Source organism: Chionomys nivalis, chromosome 4, assembly GCF_950005125.1.
Source record: "Chionomys nivalis chromosome 4, mChiNiv1.1, whole genome shotgun sequence".
NCBI classification, from domain to species: domain Eukaryota; kingdom Metazoa; phylum Chordata; class Mammalia; order Rodentia; family Cricetidae; genus Chionomys; species Chionomys nivalis.
In genome coordinates this window covers 20,874,102-20,892,050 of record NC_080089.1, presented here as the reverse complement: position 1 = coordinate 20,892,050, position 17,949 = coordinate 20,874,102, and the positions used below count along the sequence as shown (strand labels likewise).

At 49.3% G+C, this 17,949-nt stretch overlaps 1 protein-coding gene across 6 annotated transcripts in view; it reads right to left on the bottom strand.

Annotated features, from left to right (window-relative positions):
- Positions 1-3,545: 3,545 nt before the first annotated feature.
- Ilf3 (interleukin enhancer binding factor 3) overlaps positions 3,546-17,949 on the bottom strand; it is a 40,094-nt gene continuing 25,690 nt past the window's right edge. For 3 of the 6 annotated variants that reach the window (XM_057766906.1, XM_057766909.1, XM_057766910.1), the window contains 16 exons: positions 16,863-17,010; positions 15,529-15,620; positions 15,047-15,142; positions 14,191-14,302; positions 13,667-13,764; positions 12,991-13,102; positions 12,795-12,905; positions 11,288-11,487; positions 10,816-10,983; positions 9,559-9,696; positions 9,223-9,399; positions 8,975-9,131; positions 8,807-8,860; positions 5,313-5,675; positions 4,660-4,788; positions 3,546-4,245 (listed from right to left, as the gene is read on the bottom strand). In XM_057766906.1, coding sequence (XP_057622889.1) covers positions 4,109-4,245; positions 4,660-4,788; positions 5,313-5,675; positions 8,807-8,860; positions 8,975-9,131; positions 9,223-9,399; positions 9,559-9,696; positions 10,816-10,983; positions 11,288-11,487; positions 12,795-12,905; positions 12,991-13,102; positions 13,667-13,764; positions 14,191-14,302; positions 15,047-15,142; positions 15,529-15,620; positions 16,863-17,010 — 2,292 coding nt within the window. In that variant the 3' untranslated portion in view covers positions 3,546-4,108. The other 3 variants (XM_057766908.1, XM_057766911.1, XM_057766912.1) reach the window with 3 other exon arrangements.

The following is a 17,949-nucleotide window of genomic DNA, read 5'->3' as shown; positions in this document are numbered from 1 at the left end:
TTCTGTAGCTTTGTAGCCTGTCCTGGAACTAGCTCTTGTAGACCAGGCACTAGGACCAGGGAAGATGGCACTGCAGGAAGCTGTGAGACATTGGGTGAGAGATGCAGGCTTTGTCATGGGATAAGTGGACAAAGGAGAGTGGCAAAATATGACATCATCTAGGGGAGGGCTGGGGATGCCCTGAGCCCTCCCTGTAACTGACATCATGGAGAACTCAGCTTCAGCACAAGGGACAGCGCCAGGACTGTTGCCTAGAGACTGGCGAAGCTGCTGCTCAAGAGGCGGGGCTGAGCAGCCAGGGGAGGGGACTCAGGGAGAAAACAGCTGAGTTCCCAGTGTGGGAAAAGTCCAGGCATTACCTAGGAAATTCTGAGGGGGAGGGGGAGTTGGGTTGGAGGAGGTGTGTGCACAAACCGTCTGGGAGGACTTCCCACGTACTTGCATTCTGTTTAGCCATAGGTGACCGATGGTCTCAGACTGTCATCACCCAGGATTCTTGTGGAACCCCCCAAAGTGGAATTAAGAGGCTGGCATGAGAAGGCAGGGGTTTAAAAATGACATGAACTAGATAGGATTATGGGTTCAGAGAAAAGCAGAGAACTGTCAGTAATGAAGAATTAAGGCGCCGGGCGGTGGTGGCGCACGCCTTTAGTCCCAGCACTCGGGAGGCAGAGGCAGGCGGATCTCTGTGAGTTCGAGGCTAGCCTGGTCTACAAAGGGAGTTCCAGGACAGGCTCCAAAGCTACAGAGAAACCCTGTCTCAAAAAGACAAAAAAAAAAAAAAAAAAAAAAAAGAATTAAGGCTTCAGGACCAACAGTGAAATGACGGTCCTAGGACCACCATGAATCCTGGTGGGTGCTATTCAACTCCCAGACCTGGTAAGCTTGTTCAGCCAGCCAGGGTAGCGTTGTCCCATGAAAAACAACAATGCCTAGGTGCCAAAGCGGCTGGGATACGGTGGATTTCCTGGTGGGGAGAGGGGGTAGCGAGGCCTGGGTCAAGGAATCATAATCACCATAACTCGGGCAATCATGCCTCACAGCAGAAAGGAGTCCTCGCTCCCACCTCGGAGTTCTTCAAATCCAAGAGATCTCAATCTCAGAACATTCCAGAACTTCAGCACCTCAGGACTTGCAATCCCTTTTCTTGTCTTCCCTACAACTAAAAGAACTGAAGTGCAGCCATCCAGGTCTGCCCAGCTCAGAGTGATCCATCCATTCCATCGCCCTCAGGACAAGAGTTCAGGTGACCCCCTGCCCACCAGTCACACTGCCCATCATTCCCTTTTGCATACACAGTGCTTCAATCCATGTACAAACCCAACTCTGTATTCCTGAACTGTTCCTCTGCTTGGCATACTCTTTCCTCACTTGTGAACATAACCCACCTTCTGGCTCCAACTCCCTTAGCCTGTCTTGTTTGAGAAGATTTCCTTGACACTTGTTATCAAGCTGGGCTAAGCCAATGAGGCCTGCAAGCACAATGTCTATACCAGTAAACCACATAGTGAGAACACACTACCCCAGTACTCAGAAGGAAGCCAGTCAGTGAAGTAAGAGTTTCAAAAAATTCAAACTCGCACATGAAGTCTCTGTTTATTCTGGGAAGAGTGCAAGGAAACCCTGTACCTAAACCTCTGTTATGATTTATCTTGTTTCTGAGTCTCAGCAGGTCATGTGCACTCCCAGACTTGATCTCACACCGTGCCTGGACGTTTAGCTGCAGAGGACAGAATCCATCAAATGGACAGTAATGATGAGACTGGCTGTCACAAGCCAGGGAGACATGCCAAGTCCCAGGGGCAGTGCTCAAGTATGTGGAAGGTCTCGGTCTGCAGCCCAGTTAAGAGACCAAATGTGGCCTTTCGTCCCCTCCTCTGGAGTGGTTTGCACCTGGAGTTCAGGCCTATGCCTACACACCAAGTACCTTGTCATCATCAGAGGATACCATGACTCCTGCTGAAGCTCCTGATGGCCACTGATAAGAATGACATGGGACTACACCCAAAGCAACCTGGAGAACAGGGCCCAAGGAGTGTGTCCATCATAAAAGAACTCCTGTCTACTTACTACGGGGGAGGGGAGGGGCAGCAGCTCCCTGGGTTGGCTTCCTACATCTCGAGGGCCAACTGCCAGGAAGGCCTCTCAGCAGTGCAGATGAACAGCCAGCAGCAGGCTCCCAGGGTTCCTGATGCCAGCTTACTACACTGATGAGCTTAGATTTGTTGCTGGCTGAGTGTCCACTGGGACACTTCAGTGTGGTAGGAGGGTGCCATCACCCAGATGGTCGCTCGACGGTAAAGTCAGCTGGCTGAGGGTGCAATTGCTGTTCTGGTCTTCAGAGTATTTCTAGAGGACTCTTCCCTCAGCCTATTACCTCACCTAAGAGACCCTTGTGTCCCTTTCTTGTACCAGAGAGATCATCTCCCTAGCTGACTTCCTGCATTGAGGCAGGAGCCTGGAGCAGCACACAGATCTTCTGAGTAACCTGTTACACGTGAAGCCAAGGGACACCAAACTCAGGCTGGCAGCAGTGTAGGTGCTCGGAAGAGAGGAAGCTGACAAGGCGAGGAGGGGTCTGTTGATGGTGCTTGGGCTCCTCCCAACAGCATGAATTGAAATCTGGATGCCCTGTGTGGGCACAAGTGAGAAGGCCTTCCCTGGTAGAGGCATGTGCAGCATTCCAAGACTCTTTCAATGCAATCGGGACTTTGGGCAGCATCCCCCCTACAGTCAGAACTTCACCTGGGGACAAAGACCTCTGACAGACAACCACTACCCTTAGGAACTCAGGAAGTCCTAGCCCATTTTCACAGTAACTCCAGGCAGGCTGAAGCTGGGGAAACTTTACCTAGCTCTCCCTTGTGGTTTCCCAACTGAGTTACACAGCCTAAGAGGGACAGTCTGCCTGCCATGATGTGATATTACACTTAAAACTTCATCAAGGAGCTGGAGAAATGGTTCAGAGGTTAAGCACACTACCTGATCTTCCAGAGGTCCTGAGTTTAATTCCCAGCAACCCATGGTGGTTCACAACTATCCATGAGATCTGGTGCCCTCTTCTGGCGAGCAGGCATACATGGAGGCATAATGTTGGATACATAAAAAACTAAATAAATCTTTAGAAACACACACACACAAAAAAAAAAAAAAACTTCAGGGACGGGAGAGCTAGCTCAGTGGTTAAGAGCAGTGTCTGCTCCTGCAGAGAACCTGGGTTCAGTTCCCTGTACTCACATGCCAGCTCGCTCCAGGTTCCGACACCCTCACACAGACATACATACAGGCAATAAAAGAAAAAAGAAAAGAAATTCCACCAAGAAGCTGGTGTGGTGGCTCACACCTGTCATCTCAGCGCTTGGGAGGCTGAGGCGGGAGAGGTGCTGCAGGTCTGAAGTCAGCCAGGGCCACATACAGTGAATGATAACCAGGAGCAGAAACACCATCCAAAAAGAGAAGAAAGCCTGCAGCTGAACTCTCCAGTAACCAGGGTCTTCTGTGTCCTACTTCCCCGCTGCTTAGAGACACCCAGGCCTGAGACGAGCACGGTTTTGTTTCTTTATTTGTCTACATTCAGCGGAATTCAAATGTACTGCCTGAATCATCCAGACACACCAAAAACAAAAAAAAAACAAAAACCCAAAACAAACAAACAAAAACCACTCTTTCCCATCGGTTTTTAAAATAAAATTTTCACTTATAAAACTGAAACACTAAAGCATTAAAATAAAGAAAGCTCATTTAACTCACTTCACAAAAAGCATTAACAGATGATGTATCCCTTCTGCAACTATTTAAGGACACCCGATGGAATTCACACCGGGCAAAAACAGACAGAGGGATACCGCACGGCAAGAACTGGAACACTACTCAGACAAGGTGTAATGGCAACTAACAAACCACTGAAGACACGGAGTCCCAAACACAGCTAAAGAGGGGTCACGGCACGGGTCCCAAGGACCACCACACCTCACAGCGTGGCAACGTCGGCAACGTGGACGGGTGGGCACTGCGCCAGTGGACATGGCAACTGGTGATGTGCAGACGCAATCTCCCGAGACGAGTTGGAGGCAGAGGTGCAGGAGGTGACAAGGGGCAGTCTGGGCCTTTATCTGTACTGGTAGTTCATGCTGTGCTCTGTGTTCCGACTGTAGCCACCTTGTGAGGACTGGTAGGAGCTGGAAGGGCCACTGTAGCTCTGGCTGGACCCAGGGGAGCTGTAGTTCGACTGTGATGAGTAGCCTCCTGCAAGATGGAGCTAGTTTAGAGAACAGAGGTCCAGGCAACATTTCTACACTACTGTACCCCAGGGTGGCAGTCCAGTGGGCTCCTGCTTTGACACACAGGCCTATCACTCACTTTGCCTCTAGGGGCTCATGTCAAGTGCTGACTGACCGACCAGACAGGGGTCCCACAGCTCAGTTCAGTCCCTGTGACACAAATGGCTCTTCAAGTTGGTGCCAACATTTAAGAGTTGGGTAACTTGAGGTCTCTGAGAAGACTGAGCAGTAGGTGTGGCCAGAGCCCAAGTCCAGCACCCAGGGAAACCAGCAGCAGTTGCCATATAGCCCCCATCACAATGGCCCTGCTCCTGTCAAGTTCTGTGCCTCTAAAGCTCCGCCCCCACCTCCCACCGGGCCACTTGCTCTCCAGGCCCACCTTGTTTGCCTTGGTATGAAGAGCTGCCCCCAGAACCTCCGCCGTAACCCCCATGTGAGCCTGTGTTGTAGGATGACCCACTGGAGCCATAGCTGTTCCCGCCACTGCGACCTCCACTACCACTGTAGTCTGAGGGGAAAAAAAATCAGTGTGATTATGGCCTGGGTCCAAGGGCAGATAGGTGAGGGCCTTGGTGGCAAGCCCTGTCACAGTCACCCACTCTGAAGTTCCCACCTGCCTCTTCTCCCCTGGGGCACAATGCTTTACTGTCCTCCACCCCCACAGCATATTAAGTCCCCAATTCTGTTGGCTGCTGTTCTGTCCTAAAGACAAACTCACACTTACTCACACCTACGGGGTGACAGTGCACACGAGGCCGAGGTCAGTGCATGAGGCTGGCGCACTGAGGAGCTGGATCTAACACAGCCCTTGAGAAATTCCAGGAAGCAGTCTTGCAACTTTCATCTTGGTACCCAGCCACAGCATAGAGGTGGAGGCCTCAGCCATAGATGGAGACAGGGAAGGGACCCAGGGTCATGTTTCCAGATTTCTCCCTACACTCAGTCTCCCAGAGTGCCTCACAGTTAGTTCCTGGCTAGAGCTGAGCTTTTAGCCATCCCCAACCAGGAGGTTGACACTGGACGCCAACTCACTGAATTTGCTGTCGTAGCTGTAGTCGGAGCCCCCACCACCACCAGGGGAGTTGTAGGAGTTGGAGTAGGAGTAGCTGCCCTGCCCATGGCCATAGCCTTTCTGCTTGCCCTGCGGCGTGCCGTAGCTGCTGTACTGGCTCTGGTTGTAGGGTTGCTGCTGGCCCTGGTGGGACTGGTAGCCCGAGCTGTAGGAGGGTTTCTGCTGGCCCCCATGCAGCGGCTTCTTCCCAGCATGCTTCGGGGGCACTGATGAGTTGTAGCTGTCTCCTTGGTAGTAGGAGCTGTAGCTGGATGAGCCACCACCGCCCCCGCTGCCTCCACCACCGGCATTCCCAGAATGCCCTCCATTGCTGTAGAACTGACCTAAACAGGGAAGCAGCAGATCAGGTGGAGGGTCCCAGGGTGAGGGCTGGGAGGGGAGAAAGGCAGCAGTTGTGGGCCCTGAAGGCTGGCCCACAGCTTACTGCTCAGAGCAGCGAGGAACAGATTGGAGCACGAGGCTCTGCTGGTCAAGGCAGCCTGGCTTAAGCCAGCCCAGCCTTCAGCTCCACTCACCCTCAGCTGATGACAAGGGGTCTTTGCCAAGCAGCAGCACGACAGCAGCTTTGCAGATGTCAACATTACAATGAGATGGGCTCCGAGCGTGGATGACATTCAGGACTAGCTGACGGCTACCCAGATGTCCCCAACGGTGACAGGAAAAGCAAAGCACCCAAAAGCAGTAAGCCACCCCCTTTCCCCTCCGTGCAGGAAATGAGCTCAACAGGCACAAATCTTGGGGACCCCAGGAGATGCCTTGCCACGAGGTCCCTAAAACCATCATGGTCCTCAAAGACCAAGTGCTCTTAAGACAGTGACTTGAGACTCAAGACACTTGCCCAGGGTCTTCTTCCTTGGTGTAAACAACACACAACTGAAGGCATAGTGTGTCCTTAGTCTCATGAGAAGGCAAGCACAGACTGAGGTTAAATGTTTGAATCGGGGTCTCAGTGGGAGACTGATGAGCTAGCACTGTGGCTGCTACAGTCTCTAGCCCCCATTTTGGATCACTGGGTTTATCAATGTGTTCCCTATTGGAGACTTTGGATGGAGTGACGGGAACAGGGCAGGGCAGGGCTTCAGCCTCACTGCAGAAAGAAGTTCCCATCTCCAGGCTCAGGAGAAGACAGAACATTTCCCAGTGCTCAACAGGGGCCTTGGAGCTCCCAGAGTAAGTATCCTCAGCATGCAGACCTTTAGCCCAGTAAACCTCGTCAGCCCCAGACAGGAAGAAGGGAAAAAGAGATGTTCCCACACAGCCTGCCCTTCCTCCCCAGGTTGAGAACTAAAGGCACTATGCCTTCCCTCTACCCACTGGTAGATATACACCCCACCCCCACGCTGATGTCCCCCCGCTACTGGCACAAGCACTGGGAGAGGTAATTCCCCCGTGAAAGCCCTTCTTTAGACAGACCTCTCCCACCCCATCACAAAGCCACAACAATGCAGAGGAGGAAGTGTCCCACAATGCAAGAAAGTGGAGGCTCATTGAGGATACTGGGAAGCCCAGGGCTCCAGATCACTCCCAACCCCAACCCCAGCACCTCCTCCAGGCCCCTGCTTTAGCTTCCCCAGAGTCCTATGCTGAGCAATTGAGCTGCCTGCTTGAAACTGGGCATGAATGAAGACGCCAGTACGGAGGGCTCATTACTTTAACATGTATTCATTTAAAAAATAATAATAGTAATAAGGAAAGGGTAGGTTTTCAATGTCATTCAGAACTATTTCTTGGTATAAAAAAGCATTATTTGCAAACAATAACTTTCTAAAAAATAAAAATGAAATAAAATACATCATGCAAAGTCTTAGAAAGTTTCACTGACTTTTAAACCTTGGGGAACAAATCACACAATAACCATTTTGGCCATTTTTTGCCTGAATAAACGTCAAATCTTGCAAGTCAAAGCAGGGGCAGATCTGTAGCAAAGACTACAGAGCAGAGGCCTAACCACAGTATCACAAGGATTCCCACCAGAAAGAAGGGGCCTTGTACTTTATACATGGGAAGAAATTTCTAGATGCCCAGCAATGTAGACCCTGGTTGGGCCAAAGCCAGTTCTCTGTTAGAGAAAAAATCTGAGGATGTGTGGGCCTCTTCCAGCTCAGTTTTAAAGGCTCACTGTGAAAAAGAAAAACTCAAACCCAATCCAGGGAGTCCATGCATTGACAGTTGTGATCAGGACTTGCAAAATTTCACGTTATTCTCTCCTTTCAAGCCTGTCTCATTTCTCACACAGGTAACGGAAGCGCAGTTTTGATGCCTTTGCAAGTTCACTCTTTTAACTAAAGCAGACACAGAACCGCTTCACCCCAATGATCCACCAGAGCATTTACAAAAGGTGGGAGGCCCTGCTCTATGCAGTACACAAGTCCTGGCCACTCCAGAGGTTACATGCACCTTAAAAGGGCAAGGAAAGTCAGCTGCTCTGGACCAGATATGCTGAAATGGTTTTCATACTGCCAAAGGCATCAATGAGATGTGAAAGTTGGTGAAAAGGCTAAAAATGCATACAAAACCTGCCGTAAATTAAGACAAAGGTAGATTAAAACGTGCCATTATCTGTCTCTTTAAATAAAGGAATGCTTTCCATAAAAAGCAAAGATGGGCTTTTGCCTTGATGCTGAACAACGCTGGCTCTAGAATTCTGAATTCTGTGCGAGGATGCACAAAAAAGAAAAAAAAGAAAAAAAAAGAAAAAAAACAAGGAAGAAAAAAAAAGAAAGAAAAAAAATCTGAGAAAAAGGTTTTTTTCCACTTAGTGTGAACTTCGAAATGACCAAGTTCAAAGGCAAATTCATGATAGAAACTGCCATTGTCTTAAGTCTGCAGGCTAACAGTTTCAGACAAGCTGCGGTGGAAAGCCACGGTTGAGAACCCCAGTGAAGCACAGGGACACAGCACGGACACTTTGGGTTTTGGAGTTGGAGGAAATTGGAGTAAAAAGTTGATTTTGTGTCAATACTTTTAGACGCTCTAGGAAGCCCCAAAATCATGATAGCCGTAGCAGTCTGTGAAAAAGTCACCTACAAAAGGGGGAGACAGAGCAGAGAGAAGAAATTAGAATTCTTTTGAAAAAGGGCACAGAGCGCCACATTTGAAATTCAGGTTTTAGATTTCTCTGCTCATGTGACCCCCCAATGAAGGCTCCTTCTCACGACAAAGAGCAGTGCACGGGCAGGAAGGCGCATTCTCAAAGACTGGTGCTTAAAGCAGAGAAATTTAAAAAGCCGACTTCAAAGGAACTTAGGCGGTACACAGAGTGTGTTAGCATTAAAACTGTCAAGGACACACTTTGGGGATAGGGACTTGAGGGCCGGCTAACCTAATCACCGCAAAAAGGTACGGCTGGTGGCCCTGAACCTCAGAGATGCTGAGGCCAGCACCCTACCCTAACTCAGACCCAGACTACGCTGCCGCAGCTTCCCAAGTGCAGACAGAAAGATCTCACACTTACTGTAGCCTGCTGTGGCCGAATTGCTGCCGTACCCATAGCTTCCATATCCAGCGCCTGCAAGAGAACAGACAGATTCCAGAACAGATATTCACCCATCCTGCACCTTCCTCCCAAGGAAAGGCACACTAACATCCCTAAAGTAGTGTCACAAAGGAGGAGGACCCTCACCAGCATTCATGTAGCCTCCTCCATGGTTGGCGCCACCAAATCCTCGCCCTCGTCCTCGCCCACGGATATTCCCTCCTCTGCCCCGGCCTCGAAGGTTGGGAGGTGGGGGTACCTCATTATGCATGGGGCCTCCCATGCCGAAGCCAGGATTGTGTGGCTGAAAGAGATTGCATAGGAGTGGGGTTCACCCCCCCTCAGATCAACCAAATTCCTACCCAAGGCCAGAGGGGTCAAAGTTGCATCCTCACCTTGGCAGCAAATTTAGGTCCACCTCGGACAGGTACAGGAGCTCTTTTCTTTTTGTTGGCTTCAAGGGCCAAGGGGGCATCAGGAAAAAGCTTTTCTAATGCAGCAAGAGCAGCATAAGCCTTTGCCACCTTTTTGTTTGAACCAGCACCTTGAAACTTCTGTCCATCCACTTCAACCTGTGGAAAAGACACTGTGTGGGAACTGAGCTAACCCAGAACCTCCCTCCTCTCATTGTAAGGGTCAAGTTTAAAACTTTTCTACAGAAGCCCAGGCCTCTCCCACAGCACTGATTTCCCAGGAAGCTTAGGGTTTCCTCTAGCCACCAAATTACTCACCTCCATAACAAATCGTTTGTCGTGGCTGCCCCCAGTCTCAGAAATGAGCTCATATTTGAGGCCACGCCTCTTCTCATTAAGCTCCATAACCGGGTTCTTGCCATGCTTAGTCAATATTGGCCCCTGCTGCTTGCCGTCCTCAGGGAAAGCACAAAGAAAACCCACTAAATTAGATTTGGACACTTCACTACCCAGAAGCCATAGCTACTGAGCCAAGCCCTCTCACTGGATCTGGACCAGCCTGTGTGTATGCCAGCTGACACATCTCAGTGATACAACCAGCTCCACCCACGCTCTTCTGGCTTCCTGGGTACAAGTTCTGGGCTCCACAGTTCCCTTTGCAGGTCACTTAAGATCTGACAGGTGAGTCCAACCTTTTGACATTGCGAAACATTACTGTATACCAAGCTTACACACAAGGACCAGCAAGATGGCTCGGCTCAATGGGTAAAGACGCTTGCCGCCAAGCCTGATACACAAGTTCGGTCTCTAGAACCCACACAGTAAAAGCAGACTTCTACAAGTTATACTATGACCACTAAATATGTGCTGTGGGTTCTCATGCCCTTGAGCATGCACATGCACACAATAATGAATGTAATAAAAAAAAATAATAAAATGAAATTGCCATGGGGCTTATTATAGTAAAGGGGGAAAATGGTTCAGGGGCTAGAGAGATGCCTCAATGGTTAAAAGTACTGATGACTCTCCCAAGACATGGATCTGGTTCCCAGCACCCACATGGTGGCTCATAACCTTTGGTTTTTGTTTTGTTTTTCAAGACAGTGTTTCTCTGTGTAGCCCTGGCTGTCCTGGGAGTCGTTCTGTAGACCAGGCTGGCCTCAAACTCACAGAGATCCACTTGCCTCTGCCTCCTAAGTGTTGGGATTAAAAGCATGCACCACCATCGATCACCTGGCCTCAACCTTTCTAAGCTCCAGTTTCAATGAATTTGAATGACTGCACACATGTGTTGCATAGACATACGCACAGAAAAAAGGTACACATATATAAATGATAAAATGGGGGGAAAAAACAAATTCAAGTTTGAGAAACATTCACTCCAGTTACAAAAAGACCCCAAAACTGCAAAATAATCTCAGAATGTCTGAAGTAATTTCAGGATTTCATGTTAGGCCACAGGTTGGACATCCCTGGCTCTGTCCTGCATACAAGGACTAGTGACTACCTGCTCTGTTCTGGCAATATCACCCACCATGCACACAGCGTCATTCCCAGCACCCACCACAGGCTCACCTCAGTAGTGGCATCTGAAGGGAAGACAGAACTAGGGTTGGAGACAGCTTCTACCACAGGGGGCGGGGCCACTATTGTTGGCTTCCCATCTGACTCCTCAGCTGAGTCCTCCCCCTTGCTGGATTCTCTGCCTTCAGCTCCTGTTGGCAAGCCCATGTCTTGTAACACCTGTGGAGCAGACAGACCCAGGGCTCAGATGACAGAAGGCTTTCAAGGAATCACCTACAAAGGCCCTCCCCATACTGCAGAGCTTTCTAGGATAACTTGCAGCACAATCTTAGCTATCTGCAAAGGTTTGCTTGTTTGGTTTTTTTTTCCCTTTTAGTTTCTCATGTTGCTTCTGAATATGTGACTTGTCAAACAATCAAAAATCTAACTCCCTGCGTTTCTACAGTCTGAGATGTCAGTCTGCAAACGGAGGCCTAGCGGGAAGTACGTTTTCTGTTTTGCAAGGAGTATCCACCCTACTTACCTTTACAGCCACATGTAGTTTGGCGGTCTTTTTAGATGGCCCTGAAGCCTCAAAGGTACTGCCATCTACCTCCACAGACATGGTGAATATGGGGGCATGAACAGGACCTGTCTGGGAGATCAGCTTGTACTGCAGCCCTGGCTTCAGCTGGTTCAGCCTCATCAGGGCATTCATAGCTTGGGGAGGTTCAGCCTTCTCCTCTAAGAAGAGAACAAGGCAAGACAGGATGAAACTTCCATAGCCCAGAAAAGCCAAAACTAAAGATGTCTACATGACTCTGTGGCACATGACCTGGCCTGAGCCTCTCCTGCAGCCAGTGGAGGTGCAACTTCCCATGGGACCCTATCACTGCACCTGTGCCAGTTACTAGCTTCGGGGGAAAGTGGGATGATAAAAAAGGTTCTTTCTCACTCTGTATCTCAGCATAGACTTGAAGTCACAGCAGTTTTCTCACCTCATGGGCTCTGGGATTAGAGATGTGAGTCATAATACTCAGACATTAGGCTTTTACAATAGTTAAATATCAAGGGCAGCCTGGTCTACATAGCCAGTTCAAGGACATCTAGAGCTACATGATAACAGAGAACATGTCTCAACAAACCAACAAACAAATAAATTGATGAATGAATAAATGAATATCAAAGGCTGAGAAGATGGCTAAGAGGCCAAAGAGCCTACTATAAATTAAGAGTTCAGATCCTGCCGGGCGATGGTGGCGCACGCCTTTAATCCCAGCACTCGGGAGGCAGAGGCAGGTGGATCTCTGTGAGTTCAAGACCAGCCTGGTCTACAGAGCTAGTTCCAGGACAGGCTCCAAAGCCACAGAGAAACCCTGTCTCGAAAAACCAAAAAAAAAAAAAAAAAAAAAAAAAAAAAAAGAGTTCAGATCCTGAGAGTTCACATTAAGCCACATGGGATGAAAAACATCTGTGATCTCCACACTCCCATGGCTAGACAGGAGGTGGAAGCAAAAGAATCTCCAGGAAGCCCATGAGGCATCTAGCCTGGCCTGCCCAGCAGGAAACAACAAAGATACACTGTCTAAAACAAGGTGGAAGGCAAGGGCAGGCCAAGGTTGTCCTCCATCCTCCACGAACACCATGCCACATGTACATTCACACCCACACAAACTCTTTTCAAACACATGGATTTAAAAAAAAGTAAAGTAAGGTTTTTAGTTTTTATTTTTTTTAAAATATTTATTTATTTATTATGTATACAATATTCTGTCTGTGTTTATGCCTTCAGGCCAGAAGAGGGCACCAGACCCCATTACAGATGGTTGTGAGCCACCATGTGGTTGCTGGGAATTGAACTCAGGACCTTTGGAAGAGCAGGCAATGCTCTTAACCTCTGAGCCATCTCTCCAGCCCAAGTAAGGTTTTTAATATGATCTACCAGGAAAAAAAAAGACAAAGCAAAAGCAAAGAGCAAACTTATCACTTCCAGACATACAGTGACTGAGCCAGACAGAGGAAAGGAGGCACAAGTCAGGGCATGTTCCTACCTTTCTTCTGAATCTTCTTTTTCTTTTTGCTGGGAGACTTCTCCTCCCCATCTTCTTCAATGGGGCGTTTCATGGGTGTGATGGCATAGGTGGTACTGGGGGGAATTTGAACTGAAAAGAGACCAAGAAGAAGCACCTGAGATATGCAGACAGCATTATGGAGAGAGCCCTGTCATCAGTGCCCACGTGTCCTTACCAGTGTAGTCCACTGGGTTCTCGTTCTTTGGTTTCTTGGGCATTTTGGAAGGCAGGGGGTCCATTCCTAGGACTTTATGGAGTTGACCAAAAGCAGCGAGCCGCAGAGCATGCTAGAGAAAGGAATAGGAATCTGACTCAGCTGCCTCATGCCACAGGTACCATATGTGCGCTCACTAATGCCTTCTGAGATGGGGTGGGAGCTGGGGGGCCTGCTAATAGTCTCCCCTAGGTCAGCAAGGGGTCCCCCGACAGCCAGGGCAGGGCCTGACAACTCTGGCCCAACCTTGCTGTGGGGGAGTGGCAGCCTGTGACCACCCCCCTCAAGATGAGTACAGGAGACCCCAACCTGGGGGCTGGCTGCCACATGGAGTCAGGTGGTGGACCTGCGGGGAAGAACCCCCAGAGCAGTCCTCACAGCAAAGCTGTGGCTCACTGCCCTCGCTGTGCCAACATGGCAGTAGGGCAGGGCGAGAGACAGACAACCATCACATGTGGCACCAGAACAAAGAAGCAGTCCAGATTGGGGCTCCCTGTATCAGACACCATGCCTTTGCCTTGGTCCCCAACCTGAGCCTATGTTCCAGGGGCTGCCCTTCAAATGCCCAGTAATGGAACTGGGAGCCAGTGAGTGCAGACTGGGTAAGGGCTCATGTTGGCAATGGCGACGACTATACCTGCGCACTCTGTGTGATATCTTCCCGTTGCTGTCTGTCTAGATGCCCAATAGCATCAGTGGCTTCTTTTTCACAAGGGTCATAAATGCCAGAACCATCTGAAGGCAGGAAACAAGGAAGATATGCAGAGGATTATCCCTTGTCGTCTCATAATAGTTGTTGGCTGAGGGAACCAGGTGTGTTACCCCCCCGCACCCCATCCACACCCAGCTCTGGAAAACATACCGAGCTCGGTGACCCACTCGGCATCCAGCCCTTGACAGAAATAAATCATATGTGTCTCAGAGCAACAAAGTCATGTGGGAGTGGGTCACCACTGGCCCCGGGTCCGCCCTGATTCACGGCTGCGGACCCGGCACAGGGCTGGATATGATGGTGCAAGAGGGTAGTCACATGCTTTGGCCCTAGCAGGGGGGCATGGAGCTGCTATGTCCCTAACCCAGTCAGTGGACCAGTGAGGCAGTGGCTATAAGGCCTTCATCCCTGTCCTTGTCCCTGTCCCTTGAAAACCACAAGGCCCCAACCTGGCATTACGATGCCGGATGCCAGGCACTCCAGCACTCTTCGCAGGGCTTCACCAGCACCCATTGGCCTATTGGCAGTGCCGATGGACTTCTCACATAGCAGCTCCAGAGGCTGAAAGGCAAGAGGGACAATGAGCTTCCAGCTGCAAAAGAGGATACCCTAGGAAGCCCTATCACTGGATTAAAGGGGTTAGGGGGTCCTGAGATTCAAAGTCAGCCAGTGAGATGAACGTGCAACATCAGACATCTAGGCAGGGGTTAGCAGACTTTCATAAAGGCAGCATGGGCAAAGGGACAGCACTGAGGACCTAAGAAGGTAATTAGGCTTTGTAACCACTCAAAAAAAGAAAAGAAAAAAAAAAAAAAAAAGACAGGGTTTCTCTGTATAGCTTTGGAGCCTGTCCTAGAACTTGCTCTGTAGACCTGGCTGGCCTTAAATTAACAGAGATTCGCCTGCCTTTCCCTCCCGAGTACTGGGATTAAAGGTGTGCACTGCCACCGTCCGGCCTGAAACAATATTCTTAATAATGGCCTGTTGAGAAACAGACAGTTCTAAAAAATAAAATAGTAAAAAGAAAGAAAAACAGGCAGTTGGCAAATAGGCCGTAAGTCCCTGATGGGAGGCTGTTCAAGAACACTTGCACACCCACCCTTCCTTATATGACTAGTCACAGCAGACAGCCTAGGCAATTCCCACCTCCTTTCTAAACTACTGCCACTCCACTCCATTCCACTCCAACCTAGGATCTGATGGACCACAACAGCCATCCAAATCAACAACCGTGAAGCTATGGAAAGGCTGAAAGTGCCTGTCTGGACAAACACTACCCTCACCCCTAGTCACAAGGTGACTTACCCAGCCTCTGAGGGGACCCCAGGAGGGCACTCGGGTACACAAGTCCCTTAGGACACGGATGACAATGACGCATGACTTCAGCCCATTGGCTCTGGCCTAGAGGAAGAAAGCACAGGCTCTTCATACTCAGGGAACCATGGAGGACAGCAGGCAAACATGAACAACATAGTCTCATGGCACTGCTTTGCCAAGGGTAAACAGTTGCAAGGGTGCACAGCCACCAAGTGTGTGGCCAGCACTGAGCTCCCTGTGTGTGTGGAAGCCTGTTACTCTTACTGCAAAGCAGCCCTCTGCTCAGCATGAGCCTCCTCAGGGTTGTCAAGTCAAATGGATTTAGGCACGCTCCTTTAGCAGCTGCACGTTGCAGGTGCTAACAAGATCGGCACGGTACAAAGTTATGGACACTTTATGGTCAAAGTTAGCCATGTTGTAAAGCTTAGGCATTCTCTACTGAAAGACAAAGAGAAGAACAAAATGCAAACCTGGAACCACTTGGCGTGTCGGAGGGACGCCAAGGCAGCAAGGCATTTCTGCCTGTCCAGAACGTCCGGGGGGTCGTTGACTGATAGCGTTTCTATTCATGGATGGAATAAGAAGACAAGGCACAGTTTGACCAAGGGGTTCTGTCAGGTGCAAAGGGGATGTGGCAGCTTCCTAAATAAAGGGCAGCTGAGTCTCCCATAATCTCAATTTGTGTCCACCCTGGACAAGGGAAGGAGAGGCTAAATTGCCATCAGCTCTGCTGAGAGGAAGTCAGAAAAATTGGGAGGCCCTCTCCAAAATTTTAAACCACTGAAACAAAAACCAAAATCGAAAAAGAAAGTTACTCTAAAAGGCACAATTGGTGGGGAAGGGAAAAGATAGGCCGACCCTATCTTCTAAGAGACCCATTCCCTTACTTTTTCCCCATAAATTAGCTAGGCTAGAATTTATAATAGGAAAAACAAAAATAAAAACAAAAAGGTGGGGGGGAGTGGAAATGAACTCCCTCTCTGCTTCTCAAACAGGTATCCACCTGTATGTAGCACAGGGGACCACCTCCGCACACCAGGCGGGACTGCCCTAGCCCCAGGCCTTGACAGAGAGAGTCCTGTTGGTCAAAGGTCCAGCGTCCCTGAGTGGATAAGCTAAGAGGGTTTTCTTTGGTCATTGGCATCAGATACATGAGCCAAAGGAAAATCAACAAGTCAGCCTCCACTGCGGTACAGCTAGCAATGCTGTCGTTTGGCTCTGCCAGCTATCGGGGATTTGGATAAGGCCTGACAGCAGGCCCAGGAGGGCTGCAGGGAGACCATGAATTGTGGATGAGTGCAAAGACTGGGCTGGAAGACAGCACAATGATTTAAAACCTTATCCAAAAGTCTGCTGCAGCTCCTGGACTCTATAAAGCTCAGAGTGCCACAGGCAGAGGCCAAACGAAAACACCCAGGCTGTGCTGCAGGGCTAGCTGATCGCTACTCCTACGTGCCGTTCATACAGAAGCCATCTGGTTGCTGCTAAGCAATGCAACACTGTAAGACTCCCGGGGACATACTTTTTTCAGAGGGAAACAAGTTTAACAAAGAGGTTCAAAACAATTCAAGAAAACGAGAAACGAAATGGTGTACACCCTATGCAAAGTGCTACTCACTTTTAGTGCCACTGTTCGGTCAAACTCCCAAGAACACAGGGCCAAGGGGAGACATAAATTTAAGTATAGGCAGTCAGAGCTACACCGACACCCTCAAATCAAAGCACTCTAAAACTGAATAGCACATTTGAGCGAGAGGGAACACCAAGTCTGCAATGTTCTGCTGGCCTTTCTCGGCATCCCTACCTCCAGCTAATACTTTCTCCATTTCTTCTCTGACAACAGGGGAGGTCAGGTGGATGGTCAAGGACAAAGGGGGTTCTTTTGTGTTTTTTATCAAAATCGCAGCATCATCCACAGACTGGAGTATTTCGTACTTGTCTTCTGTCACAGTCTGGAGGAGAAAAAGAAGGTAGCTTTCAAAACACTTTCTCTGTACAGCAATCAACAATTCTGACAAACTCCATTGGGTCTCAGGTTGTGAATCTGAGGAGAACCTCTAATCCTGCAGTCAGAGAAGCTATTTCCACCAAGAATGTTAAAATGTAAGGGGAGGAGTCAAGTGTGGTGGCTCACACCTATAATCCCAGCAGTTAGAGACTAAGGTAGGATAATGAGCTCAAAGCTAACACAGACCACAGAACAAGACTATCTCAAGGGCAGGGAGGGAAAGGAGCAGTGGCAGTCACTCCAGTGACTTAGGAGACTGAAATCAGAGGATCACTTGAGCCCAGGAAGGTAGGGCAGGCCTGAGCAGCATAATGACACCAACAACAATCAACGTTAATTTAAAAAGAAACAACCAAACAAAAAGAAACCAAATGTAATTCAAGCCTAAGATCAGAGTATATGCCTGAAATCCCACCACTCTGAAGACAGAAGCTAGACAACATTGCTGCTTGAGGCCAGCCTGGTCTACAGAGCAAGCTCAAGGCAAGCCAGAGCTACCCAGTGAAATCTAGGATAAAAATAAATAACTTCAACAGCTAGTCAAACAGGGAGGCACATACGTATAACCCTAGCTCTCAGGATGTTGAGGATAGAAACTGAACTCAAGGCCAGTCTGAGATACAACAGAGAGTTCATCTAGAGAAAAATAGGTCTTCTTTCTCATTTTCTAAGATAGGCTCTTCTTGTCCAGTGGCTTTCCTGCCTCAGTCTCAGTGCTGGTTCAAGGCTGGGACTTCTAATTTCTAACATGGCCTCAACATGCACACACTTCAAGGATGCAGAACAAAGCCCATGTCACTGGATACTGTGTGGGACACCCAGTGTCCATGACAGAGGGTGATCCTCACCCTGAACAAGTCCATGCAGGGAGGAGCAGTCGGCA